This window comes from Triplophysa dalaica, chromosome 12 (genome assembly GCF_015846415.1).
Source record: "Triplophysa dalaica isolate WHDGS20190420 chromosome 12, ASM1584641v1, whole genome shotgun sequence".
In the NCBI taxonomy this organism is placed as follows: domain Eukaryota; kingdom Metazoa; phylum Chordata; class Actinopteri; order Cypriniformes; family Nemacheilidae; genus Triplophysa; species Triplophysa dalaica.
In genome coordinates, this window is record NC_079553.1 from 11,557,375 (window position 1) to 11,573,433 (window position 16,059).

The following is a 16,059-nucleotide window of genomic DNA, read 5'->3' on the forward strand; positions in this document are numbered from 1 at the left end:
ATGAATATTTATAAATGGGTAATATAATGTTTTCACTATGTTTTATTAGTCACTTTATTTTCCAAGTCACAATCTTTTTGTGCACATCAGAAATACATTCTTTGGTTTTCATGTGCTTAGTCACTCTGCTTTGCTAAAAAAATGTGAATATGAATGAGAATATACCACTCAGATATGTTACTCAAGAATTTGTAGGAGTTCAAAAAATCTAAAAGATAAAAAGGGTAAACAATGGAAAGGTATTTTCACGTCTTTTGCTCATATTCAAGGATGTCTTAACAAACAGTCTGTTTCTATATATGATATGACAAAAATCAAGAAATGAATAAAGAAATAAAACAACAACAGCAATAAAGAGAAGATAAAATAATAGATAACAAACTTGTTATTTTCTAACACAAATGGTATTGAAATGTGAGAGCTGTAGTTTCACTTGCTGTGTTCTGTGTCACTTCTTTTTTTCTCAGGTTTCAGGTGAAGCAGTTGATGAAAGCATTAGATAAAAGTTTTTACTCACCTTTCTCTTTGTCAGTGCACCTATTCTTTGTTTATCTATCTCCCTTTGTCAGTCTGTCGGTTAATCTCAAAGTAAAGCGCTTGCTTTAAATTTTAAGCTGCTTTTGTTCCCTTTACTCTCTGTATACTGGAGGAGTGAATCAATTTTGCTTTGGTCAGTCCGGCAATGGACCATCAGTATTCAAAAATGCACAAAACGATTGGAACCCTCCCACGAGTCTCACCCTTTGACCTCCTCTACATCCACTGCCATCACTCTCTCTCTGGCTCTTCATCTTTGTCTGTTTACACCTCTAACTTCCACAGATGACCTAGCCGATGATGTTTAAGTTAAAGGACAGCATGTGTTGCTACGGGTACAAGACTGATAGGCCAATGTGACGATCACCATATGTGTGTGTCGAGGAAAGCCTGAAATGCATATTCTTAATGTGCATAAACCCAACAACCATTTGAAATATTGCAGCTAGTCTCTTAATCCACTATCCTCATTCTTATCAAGAGAATGGGAGAGCTTAAAATAGCAAAAAAATATTCAAACACATATGTGCAAGGATATACAAGGGCAATCCATGCAATAAATATTTAGACCCTAAAAATTATTTTCTGATGCAACTGTATAAATAAGCATGAAGCAATGCAAATGTATCCCATATATTTTTATGCCCCAAAGCATCATAAACTAATGCAATGCATTATTGCGATGTTGAAATGGGTTGCATGTCCACCACACTGCAGATTCCCACATCAATAAAATTGATGGACATTTCATAAAGGCTTACAAAGACACCAGCCTGTCAACACCATGGTGTTTTGTTGATGGAAACACTCACCCGGATTAGCTAATGGACAGTTTATTGAAAAGAGAACGCATACACGCGACCGGCACGTCCCTAAACAAACCGTTGGATAAAAGCTTGTTATAAAAACATTAAAATAACTTGTAAATGGTAATGTGGATAGGCTTTGGCACGATTAGCTATACAATGTCCAAATCATTGAAATCAGTCTGCACTGCTACAATTCCATCCTTTCCAACAAAAGGGCAATTCCTGAATTATGCACATGACAGTTAAACCTTGAAATATAAACCGAAAATATTGCCACCATATTGAACAATCGGTTTAAGTTTCACTAGACCCATGATAGTGTTTAGACATCAGAAAACCACCATACACGCACAAGATTTTAGTATTAAGAGAAATTTTGGAGCATTATGGATATGACACTTTAGGATTTCTCGGAATTAAAATCCTAGATGCAATATTCAAATGGAGAAGGGACGACTTCATAAAAATAAGTAGCTACTTTGTGCCCATTTGAGGAATATGGATAGTTAGCTTTGTTACAATTTCGACTAAAAGCTGTCCTTTAAAAATAAAGGTTTTAATTTACCGACCTCACATTGGAATTGAAACGCCATTTGACATAGTATGATGAAAACCTTTGTTAAAAACTAGATTTTTCCATCTTAACGTTAGCATGGAATTGCCGAACACAACTTTAGCTTGTTGCTAAAAGCATGTAGTGGAAGTAAACACCCATACAATTTCATGTCTCACAAACAGAGGACTTTATTCGGTCACAGGTCGCAAGCAGACAGAAATGCCTTTGAAGTCAACATCCTTTTTAAACCTCACACAGTAACAGAACAAAGCGTTTCCATATAAAAATAACATTGGTCTTCAAATTAAGCATTTTCCCCTCTAGGCATGCAGAGCAAACATCCAATCAGATGGGAGAACGGCATGTCGCGTATCAAAACGGCAAGCAGGTCACATCTACTCCTTGGAGGCCATGTGTGCCATCAGGTCACAGACACGGTTGCTGTAACCGAACTCATTGTCATACCTATGAGGAATTATAATGTCAGTTTCAAATCAGTTCAAAACTTCAAAAGTTTCAGGACAGTTTCTTACCATGTGACCAGTTTGACAAAGTGATCATTGAGGGCAATACCAGCACCAGCATCAAAGATGGATGAGCGACAATCCCCATTGAAGTCAGTGGACACCACCTACAGACCACAGTTTGTTTTTATTTTCACAAAAACAGGACTTGAAATTTGCTCCGTTACATCAGTACTTATCCTGAAGTAGTACATACCTGATCCTCGGTGTATCCCAGAATGCCTTTCATGGGGCCATCAGCTGCAGCCTTAACCACCTTCTTAATGTCATCATACTTGGCCTTTAGTACAATGAAGCACATTTTTAACAATACATCAGATGCACATTGAGAGATTTGATTTAAATCGGTTATGTGCAAAGTTAATTTTAAACTAATCCACTGTACAGACGTGAATGCAATACTTACTGGTTTCTCAAGGCGGACAGTCAGATCCACCACAGACACATTGGGAGTAGGGACACGGAAGGCCATACCAGTAAGCTTGCTGTAATAAGCAGGAACAGACATTAGGGCTTGTTTGGATTGCAAGTAAAATAAGAAGTAAGAATGACAGCAAACACAATTACAGTTCCCCAAAGTAAAGATCACAGCACTTCCCAAATGACCAAAATATCAGCAAGTAAACCCTGACTTTTCATGCAACCATGCATAGCACTCGTGGATGTTTCTGAAACTCATTTGTTGGAAATGACCAATATGTAACCCATGAGGCAGGTGGGTAACACTACTGACCCATTGAGCTCAGGAATGACTTTGCCCACAGCTTTAGCAGCTCCAGTGGAGGCTGGGATGATGTTCTGACTGGCACCACGGCCGTCCCTCCAGAGTTTCCCTGAGGGTCCATCAACAGTCTTCTGGGTGGCTGTGATAGCATGCACAGTGCTCTGAAAGAGGAAGTGCACATCTGGGGGTGGGTTATGAAACCAAAGCTTAAGTCGCATCTCATTTATTCGCATTCGTTGTGACCGGAGTAAGGATACATTTTAGCGTTACGGCAGGTCACAAAGAGACTTTTGGGTCAAAAGGCTTTTGGTTGGATTGAACCGGCAGCTTAATCTTACCATAAGACCTTCGACGATGACAAAGTTGTCATTAATGACCTTGGCCAAGGGAGCCAGACAGTTGGTAGTGCATGAGGCATTGCTAGAGAATAAAGAGAATTGTGCGAATGGTTACTCATTTGAAAGTAAAGCATTCATATCCATGAGAAACTGTTTGTTTTAACTTTATGACTCAGTTTGATTTAGCATGCCCTCTACTGGAGACTAACTGTCATTACAGGACAAGCACACAATCGTGGTTGGTGCAAATCAGCATTTAAAAGACTCAATATTGATTATAGGCAACAAACATGTGCATGTTTGCATCTATACAGATGTATAACCATACCTGACTACTTTAAGAGAACTGTCATATTTCTCATGATTGACACCCATGACAAACATGGGGGCATCAGCGCTGGGGGCAGAGATGATGACTCTCTTGGCACCACCCTTAAGGTGAGCCTAACAGAAAGAGCACAAGACAAAAGTTAAGAAATGCATGAAAGACTAATCGGCTGACAGCTGATGTGATAAGTGACGTACAGAAGCCTTCTCAATGGTGGTGAATACTCCAGTGGACTCAACCACATATTGAGCACCTGCATCACCCCATTTGATGTTGGTTGGGTCCCTCCTGCATGGACAACAGATATTAATCAGAAGTTCGTTTCAGAAGTGAAATTATTTCCCAGCTTGTAACACTCACTCGCTGAAGACTGTGATGGCATGACCGTCAATGACCAACTTGCCACCTTCAGCCTTAACTTCACCCTTGTACGGTCCATGGGTGGAGTCATACTTGAACATGTAGACCTGCGTAGAGAGAAAAGAGAATCAATCTCTTTTAAAATGCTATTAAAACTCAAGTTCAGGAAATAAACTTTCCCTTCACTAAGAAGGAAACTTAAAAAAAGGGGAACCGAAACTCACCATGTAATCTAGGTCAATGAAAGGGTCATTGATGGCCACAATCTCTACTTTCTTTGACTGGAAACCAGCACGAGTCACCAGACGCCCAATGCGGCCGAATCTAGAAATACAGGGGATGCGTTTTAATCATTTCCATCTTTAGCTAGTTATACAAATCAGCCCTTAAAAGTTGCTTCACCAGTCATTTTCTGCTTCCTCCACTAGATGGCACATGTGCCCCATTTCTAAAAGTACAGTCACTTCTAGTTCTTCTGACGCCCTGTGATTGGCCCATTAATGAAACCACAGCAATCAAAAAAAATGACCAGCATGTACCACCACCTCCATTTTTTTATCTAAAGTAATCTAGATGTTTTCTGTCATACAACTGGCAACACAAATCCAAGTCGTACAGTCTTGCAGAGTGCCCAAGTGCATTTAGAGAAATGGCAAATGAACAACTATTTCAGATCTTTAAAAAGGAATGCCCTCTGCCATCCAAATGCTCAGAAAGAATTTGTGGGGACTCCAGCTGTCATTGTAAGCTATTTTGGTCCATATAACAGCAGTGCGGTTACAGAGGATTGACTCCATTTAGTTCTCTGGCAAAATCCCCCCCTACATGTCATTGATCGTAGAAAACAAACAGGGATCACAGTACATACGGCTTTGCACTGATAAAACAGTGATATGGTTGAACAATCACTTCAAAACATTTGCACGACATCATTACAAGTTGAGAAACAGGGTAAAGGCAAAGTCCAGAAGGTATATATCTCTTGGTAAATGGGGTGGACACTTTGGCCAGCAGTAACCCTTTAAATCTGCAGATTTATAAAAAAGCGAGGAAGATAAAAGAACGTTGTTAAAGAAAATTTAGTGAAATGGAGTCATGACACAGTGACAATTGGTACACATGCATTCCTACACAACTCGGTCAACAAAAAGAGACAACCTAGTCTTAATTTAGAATGTAAAAAAAAAGCAGCACAGTTCCAACTGCGCCATCACTCCACATTTTCTTCAACTCAATCCTTCCCTCAGCTGATCTAGAAGTTTGCATGACCCACCTTGCATAACCACAGATGTGTTGTGAAATATGTGGGCCTACAGTGGTAGGTTACATGAATGTGCCCTGTTGGCTACCCAAGGACCACATTTCCCACTGCATGACAGCAAAATCTATCAAAAAGGTCAAAGTTGGTTTTGGGGTCTCCCATGGTAGGGACAGATACGGATCAGTTGGTCATTTGCGATGAAAGGCTTTTGAACCCAGTGTATTAAATGACATTGAAAGATTTACACTTAAACTAGGGTTACGGTTCGGAATAAATGCCTTTGTCTATACAATGGGTCAATGGGGCCCAAAATTAGTTTTGAAGACCTTCAATGGCTTAAAATTCTCGTGATGCACAAACAGAAATGCATTTTTAAATGCAACTTTCCCTATAGGTTAAACTCTGTCCCTGGATTAAAAGTCGGGAGAGTGGTCAAGTAAACGAAGATAAAACATGCCTTGACGCCGCGATTACGTCACAACGCACACACCGCATTGGCACAAGACCAACAGTGCGACGCCCCCTCTAATCATTCAATGAAAAACGCCACATATGACCGATAACCGTCAAAGTTATTCTACTAATCAGCACCCTATAATACAATGCCCACATTTTCTCCATTTATCTTTTAGATATACATACACATTCGTGTCCTATGATACGATTGATCCAACAACGAAGTGAAATTTAAACTTACCCGTTGATGCCAACTTTAACCATGATGCCTGATTTGGTCTTGTTCTCTGCAGAAAAAAAAAGCTATAATTATTTGAACGTGTACGCAGATCACAAAGTGCAACAGGTTGCCTACGTGCATTGTAGTGGATATCAAGAGCTGAGGAGCACGTGTAAACTTAAACAAATATACACTTAAACCGTTGTGCAACAAAATTACCACTCTGTTAACTTTTAGAAAGTTTACGTCAAAGATACGTTAGTAAATATTTTATCTTTATAACCAAAGAAATGCTAGGCCTATTTTTCAAAACCAGGCATTGAACACTGTATCCGAAGTGTATAATAAGTTGTATTTACCGTTTGTGAGAAGCCTCTGTACCTCCTGAAACTTTGTGTGTGAGTAGGTATAACAAGGCAACTAGGTTAATTTATATCTGGTGCGACAGTGTTGGTCACGCCCCCTTGCACTTTAGAACCTAGTAGCCCCGCCCCCTTCGAATGTCAAGGTCGTATTAAGTTAAATGTTGCATTCTTTAAATAATCATAATTTCATGAAGCCAATAGATATGAAGAAAATCCTTAGCACGTTATATTTAATAACCTACATGCAAAGTGACTTTTATATAGGATCAGTTTTGTCAGGAATTGGCCTGCCTTCTGTCTGAACTTCTCAAAAATATCTTGTGCATATTTATAGGCTTTTAAAAAAATACTGCTGTCGGCATGCCATAGACAAGTTGACATGGTGAAGACATGCCTGTGCAGTTTGCTTCATGGTTAATGATCTAAGCGCCAAGACAAAGGTTGCAGGTTCTATCCTAACAAAGACCAGGAAGTTCTTGAGTTTGTAACCTTGTGCATCACTGCAGATTGCAATGGGCATGCCAAACCTGTAATTTATGCAAAGTGAGCCAATATGGGGAAAATATATTTGCTAATGTAAATCACAGACTTAGACGCTCCAAAATGAGAGAAATTAGTGTGAGTGTGTTTGCCCACGCTGACCTTCTACAGAGACTGGTCCTGAGTGAGAGAGATGGAGCGAGGGATCATATCACCCTCATCAGGAGTGTGTGACATTTACACGAAAGACCATGACCCTTCCCTGTGACTCCCTTCATCTCTCCATTGCTTTATTCCTACAATCGCATGTACCTACAGCATCTCTTCCCAGCACATGCGCATTAGAAAGAAAGTTTGCTAGATTCATAGTGCACGTTGTTGCGAAGCACACAAAAATTTATTAAAAACTTTGACAAGTACTTTTCGATTTAGAACAAGGACAAACCTTTTAGGATTGACTGGATAGAGATTGATTATAGTTCATAAACTATATAGAATTTAATTACAAGGTACATTTCTTATTCATGATGTGATCTTTCTGTGTTCTGTCAGGTGTAGCCTCATATCTCTTTGTCTCTTTGTTGCAACTAATCATAGGGGTATTGTAGCAATTAACGCCGACATGATCCGGGAAAGTAGAGGCTTCATCGATGCACAGCCACAATGTGAGAATAGAATAATGTTTAAAGCAATGAGATGTGCGAGAGTGATGTTCCATTAGTACATTGGCATGTTTGTTTCAAGGTATGATGTGCAACTTTGATGAATGTGAAAAGCTGTCGTCTTGTCTCCAAACTGATGTTAAAGCCGAAGGATTTACTTTTAATCATTTTGATGGAACTTGACAAGAAAAACCTGTCACATCAGCACCAATATTAGAATCCTGACAGTGCAATATTACTACTGTGATGTGGTAATGCAACAACTTTGTCTGGTCCCTGCATATTAGGTTGGTTTAGACGAATTTTAGGAGTATATAAATATTTTAATGCCACAGATATCACATTTGAGTATACCATCTGAGAGTACCGTGTGGACTGTCACGACCGCTCCCGTAAACCCTCTTGGCTTCCATTGATAGTTTTGAGGTCACAGAGATGAAGAGAAGGTCAAACTACATTCGTCACAGGATATTGAAATGAACTGGCATAGCTTCACGATTTCATCAAATAAACGTCCGAGCTAATCATAATGTGTGTTTACTTTCATGCCATGACAATCTCTTATAAATTATTCTGCCCATAGAAACAAACTAAAAGTGCTCAGCAACCAACTCTGCAGTGTATGTATATCTCTGCTATCTTCTCACCCCCACCGGCAGAGAGAATGTGCTGGATGGTGTCCAGGGTCGGGCTAAAAATACGCAAACACTCTACGACTGACCCTACACCCTTTCCACTGTAGCTATCTTGTGCTTCTCCGGTGTGACCTGCACAAAGCCACTTCTCACTGTGACAACTGACTCACATGATTCAGCCAGAATCAGACAAGCTTTAAAACGAAGTGCAGGCAGGCACATACTGTCATGTCAAATGAACAAGTTCACCACAGATAATTCAGATTCTTGAGCTGGAGGATTCGCAGCCAGCTCGCATTTGATTCAACTCTGTTTTCTCATGTGTATTGATGTGGATGTGTTACACATTAACTGCTGTCATTAATCATCTAGTTGTATTACAAGCTGTAGAGTTCAGAGTCCTCCTGATGGATAAAGGTTAAACTTTACAAGTGTCTCGTGGTATAGTGCCATCTTGTGGTCAAATTAAAGAAATGCATCTGCTGTTAAAAGAACATTATAGAAGTATTAAACTTTGTTTGCATTGTTGCATTTCAAACAACACTATATAATGTAAAATGTACTTGTTATTTTCTGCCAGTGCTTTATCCGTTAATGTTAAAAGTTAAAACACAACGGAATTGTCACAGTTTTAGTCTGTTTCGCCTGTTTTCCCTCATTAGTTTCCCTGGTTGTTAATTTCCCCACACTTGTTTCCGTGCTCCTTGATTATGTTCTCCATGGCCTTGTGTTTGCCTGTGTTCATTGTCCAGTTTAACTTGTGTTTCGTATTGTGTTGCTGTGGATTCAATAAATACTTAATGTGGATTCATTTAGTACTTCTTGAGGATTAATTAAATACTTCTTGAGGATTCATTGAATACTTCTTGTGGAATATAGTCCTTGTCGTTTGCCTCAATATGCTACATCCCGTTACAGGAATGCAGTGAAAAAGTTTTAAATACAGGTTAAATTAAAAAAATATATATATATGGAAAATTCCTTCATATTTATGTAGTATAAACATTGGGTACGGAAAGTATTCAGACCCCCTTAAATGTTTCAATGTTTGTTATATTGCAGCCATTTGCTAAAATCATTTAAGTTTATTTTTTCCCCTCAATAATGTACACACAGCACCCCACATTGACAGAAAAACACAGAATTGTTGACATTTTTGCAGATTTATTAAAAAAGAAAAACTGAAATATCATCATGGTCCTAAGTATTCAGACCCTTTGCTGTGATACTCATATATTTAACTCAGGTGCTGTCCATTTCTTCTGATTATCCTTGAGATGGTTCTACGGCTTCATTTGAATCCAGCTGTGTTTGATTATACTGATTAGACTTGATAAGGAAAGCCACACACCTGTCTATATAAGGCCTTACAATTCACAGCGCATGTCAGAGCAAATGAGAGTCATGAGGTCAAAGGAACTGCCTGAAGAGCTCAGAGACAGAATTGTAGCAAGGCACAGAGCTGGCCAAGGTTACCTAAATTTCTGCTGCACTTAAGGACCTAAGAGCACAGTGGCCTCCATAATCCTTAAATGGAAGACGTTTGGGACGACCAGAACCCTTCCTAGAGCTGGCCGGCTGGCCAAACTGAGCTATCGGGGGAGAAGAGCCTTGGTGAGAGGTAAAGAACCCAAAGATCACTGTGGTAGCATCATGCTGTTGGGGTGTTTTTCAGCTTCAGGGACAGGACGAATGGTTGCAATCGAGGAAAGGATGAATGCGTCAAGTACAGGGATATCCTGGACAAAAACCTTCTCCAGAGTGCTCAAGACCTCAGACTGGGCCGAATGTGTACCTTCCAACAAGACAATGACCCTAAGCACACCGCTAAAATAAAGGAGTGGCTTCACATCAACTCCGCGACTGAAGTGAAGTGAAGTGAAAGTGACCTATTTGTCAGGTATGGTGACCCATACCCGAAATGTGACCTCTGCATTTAACCCATCCAGTGATTAGTGAGCACACACAGCAAGTGGTGAACACGCGTACACCCGGAGCAGTGGGCAGCTATCACTGCAGCGCCCGGGGAGCATGTAGGGGTTAGGTGCCTTGCTCAAGGGCACCGCAATCGTTACCTGCCAGCCCTGAGGATCGAACCGGCAACCTTCTGGTCACGAGTCTGACTCTCTAACCATTAGGCCACGATTGCCCCCACTGTTCTTGAACGGCCCAGCCAGAGCCCTGACTTAAACCCAATTGAGCATCTCTGGAGACCTAAAAATTGCTGTCCACCAATGTTTACCATCCAGCCTGACAGAACTGGAGAGGATCTGCAAGGAGGAATGATAGAGGATCCCCAAATCCAGGTGTGAAAAACTTGTTGCTTTGTTCCCAAAAGGATGCTTCTACTAAATACTGAGCAAAGGATCTGAATACTTGGGACCGTGTGATATTTTCTTTTTTAATAAATCTGCAAAAATGTGAACAATTGTTTTTTCGGTCAATATAGGGTGCTGTGTGTACATTGAGGAAAAAAATGAACTTGAATGATTTTAGCAAATGGCTTCAATACAACAGAGTAAAAAATAAGGGGGTCTGAATATTTTCCGTACCCACTGTAGTACCATATTTTTATAAACAATTTAGGTGCATAGAACAAAGTCAATTTTAGCAACTATATGTGCGAGAGGGACATGATAAACTTGACTTTTGTTCCACAGACTGTAAACTTAAATATGTAGAAATATGGAACTATATACTGTACAAATTTATCTTCCAAATATATATCTTCCAGGAAAAGTCAAAAAATATTCATAGCTCGTCAAATTTCAGATTTGTCTCATCACATTGTGTCTAGAATTAATGAAAAATGTCCCGCTTATATGTTAACCTAGGGGGGGCTAGGTTAACCCATGTTACCAAAACAGTATTCCAATTTGTCCCTCTCACACTTAGTTTAAATTAAAAATGTGTAAAGATGTTAAGATTTTGCAAGTAAAACAACTAAGTTTTAAAGTTTATCTAAGTTTAGACTATTTTAAAAACAAACTTTACATTTAGCATAGAATCCTCATAAGATGAACAAATATAATAATTGTATATATATAAAGACCGATATTTTTTTTCTGGTACTTACCGATACCGATGCCTTACCAGTATGCCTGTACCTTTTCACAACACAGGGACACTAATAAAAATATAATAACTTTAAAATTACAAACAACTACACCTTAAACACATCATGAAAAAATAAATTATTTTATGTGCTTTTCAAAAACTTTTCAAAGCAAATTTCACAAAAAAATTCAGTTATGTCACATGAGGTATCGGTCTTTGGTACGGTTGAATTTTTACGAGTGAGTGTGAATTTAGTGAGTTTAGTATCGGCCTTATACTGATACCAGTAACGGATAAATAAAATCCCCAATTTATAGTATATGAAAATGTATAGAATATATAAATTCTTTCAGTGACTTTGTGTAATATGTGTATTAAACTATTTTGGATCGTTTATGCATGGGAATTCGTAACCATTTTACGAGGTGGAAAATTCGCATGAATTGATATGATGTGAAACGTACAAAATGAACGATTACTGGAAAATAAACATTGAAGCCCCACCCCTAAACCCGCCCCTACACCTAGAGTGTATTCGTTCGAAAGTGAAGGCTATAAATGAGATCATTTTTGCTCATAAAAGGTTTTGTCGAGCTACTATTGGGTCCCAGTTAATAGGAAAGATTAAAAAAATAATGTTTCAAGCTAAAATGCTCCTACACAAATATTTTAGTGACAAAATTTAGTGACAAGAATTGGGAGAAAAAATGTAATGCAAAGTGATTCGACACATTCAATAACAATTGTAAGACTACAAAAACCTTCTCAGTGTCAGATGATAAAAATAAGAGAGATTTCTATTCTATACTCAAAAGTATCATGTTATTTGATATTTGGTAGAACATAAGTAAAGAAACATACTTAAAATTTAGCAAGTAATAATTTCCTTACAAATCATTCTTTTAAGTGTACACGTGAATGAATGAATGAGGCATTTATATAGTGCTTTATTGTGTATTGCTGTATAATAATATGAGGGGGGTCTCTCCTCAACCACCACATAACCTCACACATTGCTTACTCTTTATCACAGAGGGATGTGTGTCTCTTTGTTTGTTTAATGAGAGCAAATTTTGACTGTTAAAATCTCATTTTCAACTACTGTTGCACTTGTGTATATGGTTGAGTCACAATAAATGGATTTGATTTGATTTAGATTTTTTTATTTATTCATGCAAATTGTACAGAAATAATGTCATCATTACTATGTTTATGTACCATGCATAATCTTTAAACTTTTCAACACAGAAATTCTATCACCTTGATATCTGTGCTCACTAGTAAACTCAAAAGCAAGATCATAATAATTCATCTACATTTAAGGACAAGTAAAACACTCAATTCTTGCTATCCTCTTTGAGAAATAAATATGCAAATACAGCGAAACAACAGATTACTTCAAATCCGATGTAAGAAAAAGTATATTTAAATACATTAATGAATTTGTCCACCTAGTTCTCTTCTTTCTCGGCCTCCCAGACTAGGACAGTGGTCATGATCTCTACCTTAAGTAGGACAACCGTTATCACATCATCTTGGTTCATCTCTGCGTTCATTTTTAGCACCCGAGACCACTCATCGAGCCAATCCGGTCCAATTTCAGTCCAAAACAGCCTCGGTTCCAACCCCTCCGTAACCGATCTGGTGGAGCTCGCTTCTGATTGGTCAAAGCCCCCTTTAAAAGGCGGATCCAGGCATTCTCTGTCTGCACGGGTATGTCAATCCATTTAGGGTATTCTGCAACTTTTAGCCCAGAATTGAAGGTCTGCATGGGTTCTTCAGACTCGTCACTTGCGAGATTCTCAAGATCATCAAGGGTCATAAGGTCATTGTAGTGCTCAAGGAACTGATTGATGACCTTTGAAAGAGCATTCTGATATCAGAAAATGATGTATTAACAGACAACAATCTACAATGTACTAACACGAGGAAGCTCACCTGCATGGCTTTGTCTGGGGTGTGCAGAGCTCGAGTGTGACCAGGCACTGGGTGGATGACAAGGGCTACAAGCACCACAAATACAGAAGAGCACAACATGGTGCAAGTAATATTTTTCCCAGATACACCACTAATGCTGGAATGGATAGTTAGAACAGGTTTAGACGAACACACCAAAACACAGACACAAATGGACACAAGACACAAATACTGTCGAAAATATAGACACAAACAGTGAACACAAAGAAAAACACAAAACAGAAAAAGAAGTTAGTTGCACAATGTAACTGTTATAGTATTGATTAAACCCAGAATCAGGTTGAAATCATCCTTATTGTCTTACAGTACATAAACCCTGCATGGTTGACTCTATTTAAACCATTTTCAGGTGTCACTTAACACTGTCAGAAAAAAGTGCAAAACTGTCCCTTTTATTGGGCTGGAACCCTTGAAGGGAGTCCCATAAGGTCTTGCTTTCAAATATACAGTTAAACAAAACATTTCAAGGTATAAAATAGGTCTCCATGGTACAATAATTTACCAAAAAGGTATAACATTTTATGTTTTGTGTACTGTACCTGTCATGATACAAAAAAGGAACTTTTAAGGGTAGCACCCCACCAACAATAAAAGATACAGTTTTTTTCTGACAGTGGACCAAATAAAACAAGCAATTATATTTTGACCTATTTTTTTGCAGGGTTGACATTGTTTAACCTTTTAGTATCTTGTCATTATTTTCAAGTTTTGACTCTTATTCTCATTACAAAAAAATATTCATTTGTATATTATGACACCAAAATATTTCACTTTTTCATATAACATAAACATAAGACTAAGTAAAAAACTATTCTCCGCATTGTCTCATTTTATTTCAGAAAATGTTGGTTGAGAGTGTGCTTACTTCTGAAGCAAAAATGCAAATTTTCAGTCAGATAAAATCTTAAAAATCTCAAATATGTTAAAAATCATTTAAATAATTAAAAATATAAATTACAATTATTTCCTACAGTATTTATTTCCTTAGATCTTTTTAGATTATTACTTGGGCAGGTTCTCATTATTCTTGGCAGGTAGTTTTAATTAATTTCAAATAACATTTTAAAATATATAAAGAATATATAAAGGAATGTTGTCTTAAAAGTTGAGATAACTTGTAAAATATATATACAGTAATTAATGATCAATGATCAATGGGTGAATTAGATCCATTACCTCATTTTGCATTACACTCTTTTACCTAGAATACACAAACAAAAAATGTCTCAATAATAAATAGTTTTACTCACCAAAGATAGTTTGATCTTTTAAAGCCTGACTACGTGTTTTATTCCTGTTCCATCCCTTTGCCTCTTTCTGTCTCGTCTCAGTTTTTGGCACCTGCTATGGGCATCTCTATCATTCTCTTTCCTCTCTCTCTGTGAGTGTAGGAATTTGTTGTAATGTGGGTGCTGTTTGTATCTCAATGTGTGTTTGCAAGAGCTGGGTGAGTATGTTGATAGTATCTCATGTATAAGAATGAGTGTCTATATATGCTTTATCCCCCACCTTCCTCAACTCATGCCTCACGCATACACATCCATTTCCCTCCCATTTTTCTCTATCTCTCTCTCTCACGCACATACAAATGCACCGTATTATCTTGATGTCTCTTGGATGATGTCAGAGATATTGAGGGGGTGCTTGACGTTGTCGAGGGGATCAGGCAGAGGGATGCCACCTTTTGCCTATAATGTGACATCATATGGACGCACATAGCAAACAATCGTGACAAAAAATCAGGGCACCACAACCAGGTATTGTCTCCATCCACCCTCTTAAAATGATCTCATCCTTTCTTTTCATCCATCCATCCTCAAATCCTTTGGTTTGCAAGCTGTGACCTTGGCTGCCAAAAGCACCAAAGGCTGGAGGAATATTGTGTCTGTTGAGAGGATGCCAGCTCTTCTTTAGTGGACTTAACTCAAGTAGATATAGAGCTTTCAATATCTGTTTGAATAGAGAAAGAGACATTTCTCGCTTTTCCTGCATTTAAAGCAAATGGAAACGAATGCTGCTGTCTCAGAGTCATTGTCAATGTCCATCATTCAAATCACAGGAGTATAAAGCTCATTTTTAAAGCCTCTTCATTTTGCATGGAAAGAATGAAATTGCACACATCGAGAATTAAACCTTCTGTTGGTCACTGTGGGAAATGCCCTTCCTTTCCTTTTTTTTCTTTTTCTCTCTGAGTCCCATCCCAGAGTGCCAGTGCCATCTGCTTACTGCCCCCCTGGCCTTAAGACATGATATGAGAGCAGACACACGTATACACAAGAACAGGTTTTCACTGAAACACTGTATGTATCACAAGCCTTTTTAACAAGTAATGACCTACACGCTTGTTCTTGATTTGTAATGCCAATTGTTCTCTTTAAAGTCACAATGTATTGCGCACATGGCTTTGGAGCTGATAGATTTGAGCAGTGTAACAGACGTGCTCTTGTAAACTGTCTTTTGTAACCGAAGTCTGATTCATTTTAGAGATTTTTTAAAACAGTGTTTGTAAATTCTTCACTTATTTAAATGTCTGTTCGTGCTTGCTTTAATGATTTTTTTCTTGCAAAATATCGTTGCTGTCCTTCTGAAACCTTGGTTGTCCAAATGTGCCTTTTTTTCAGGAAACTGAAAAATCACTGTACTTTTACATTTTTTCTTTTTTTAAATTAGTAGTTTAAAAGTAGTTGAAGAAATTCAGCTTGTAATTTGGAAAACCACAGTTTGAGAGCGACTACTGTTTTCACATGATACAATATAGGCATATCACAGT

The 16,059-nt window shown here is 38.2% G+C and overlaps 2 protein-coding genes across 2 annotated transcripts; both read right to left on the reverse strand.

Moving 5' to 3' along the window:
* Positions 1-2,072: 2,072 nt before the first annotated feature.
* Positions 2,073-6,567, reverse strand: gapdh (glyceraldehyde-3-phosphate dehydrogenase). The gene is made up of 12 exons (XM_056762215.1): positions 6,473-6,567; positions 6,135-6,180; positions 4,401-4,500; positions 4,177-4,283; positions 4,014-4,104; positions 3,817-3,932; positions 3,489-3,570; positions 3,160-3,311; positions 2,833-2,911; positions 2,623-2,706; positions 2,436-2,533; positions 2,073-2,367 (listed from the first exon to the last, which is right to left on the reverse strand). The coding sequence occupies exons 2-12, from the start codon at positions 6,155-6,157 to the stop codon at positions 2,298-2,300; spliced, it is 1,002 nt and encodes a 333-aa protein (XP_056618193.1). The 5' UTR covers positions 6,158-6,180; positions 6,473-6,567; the 3' UTR covers positions 2,073-2,297.
* Positions 6,568-12,459: 5,892 nt separating this feature from the next.
* On the reverse strand, positions 12,460-14,863 carry nppcl (natriuretic peptide C-like). The gene is made up of 3 exons (XM_056762730.1): positions 14,540-14,863; positions 13,251-13,460; positions 12,460-13,170 (listed from the first exon to the last, which is right to left on the reverse strand). The coding sequence occupies exons 2-3, from the start codon at positions 13,347-13,349 to the stop codon at positions 12,871-12,873; spliced, it is 399 nt and encodes a 132-aa protein (XP_056618708.1). The 5' UTR covers positions 13,350-13,460; positions 14,540-14,863; the 3' UTR covers positions 12,460-12,870.
* Positions 14,864-16,059: the final 1,196 nt, after the last annotated feature.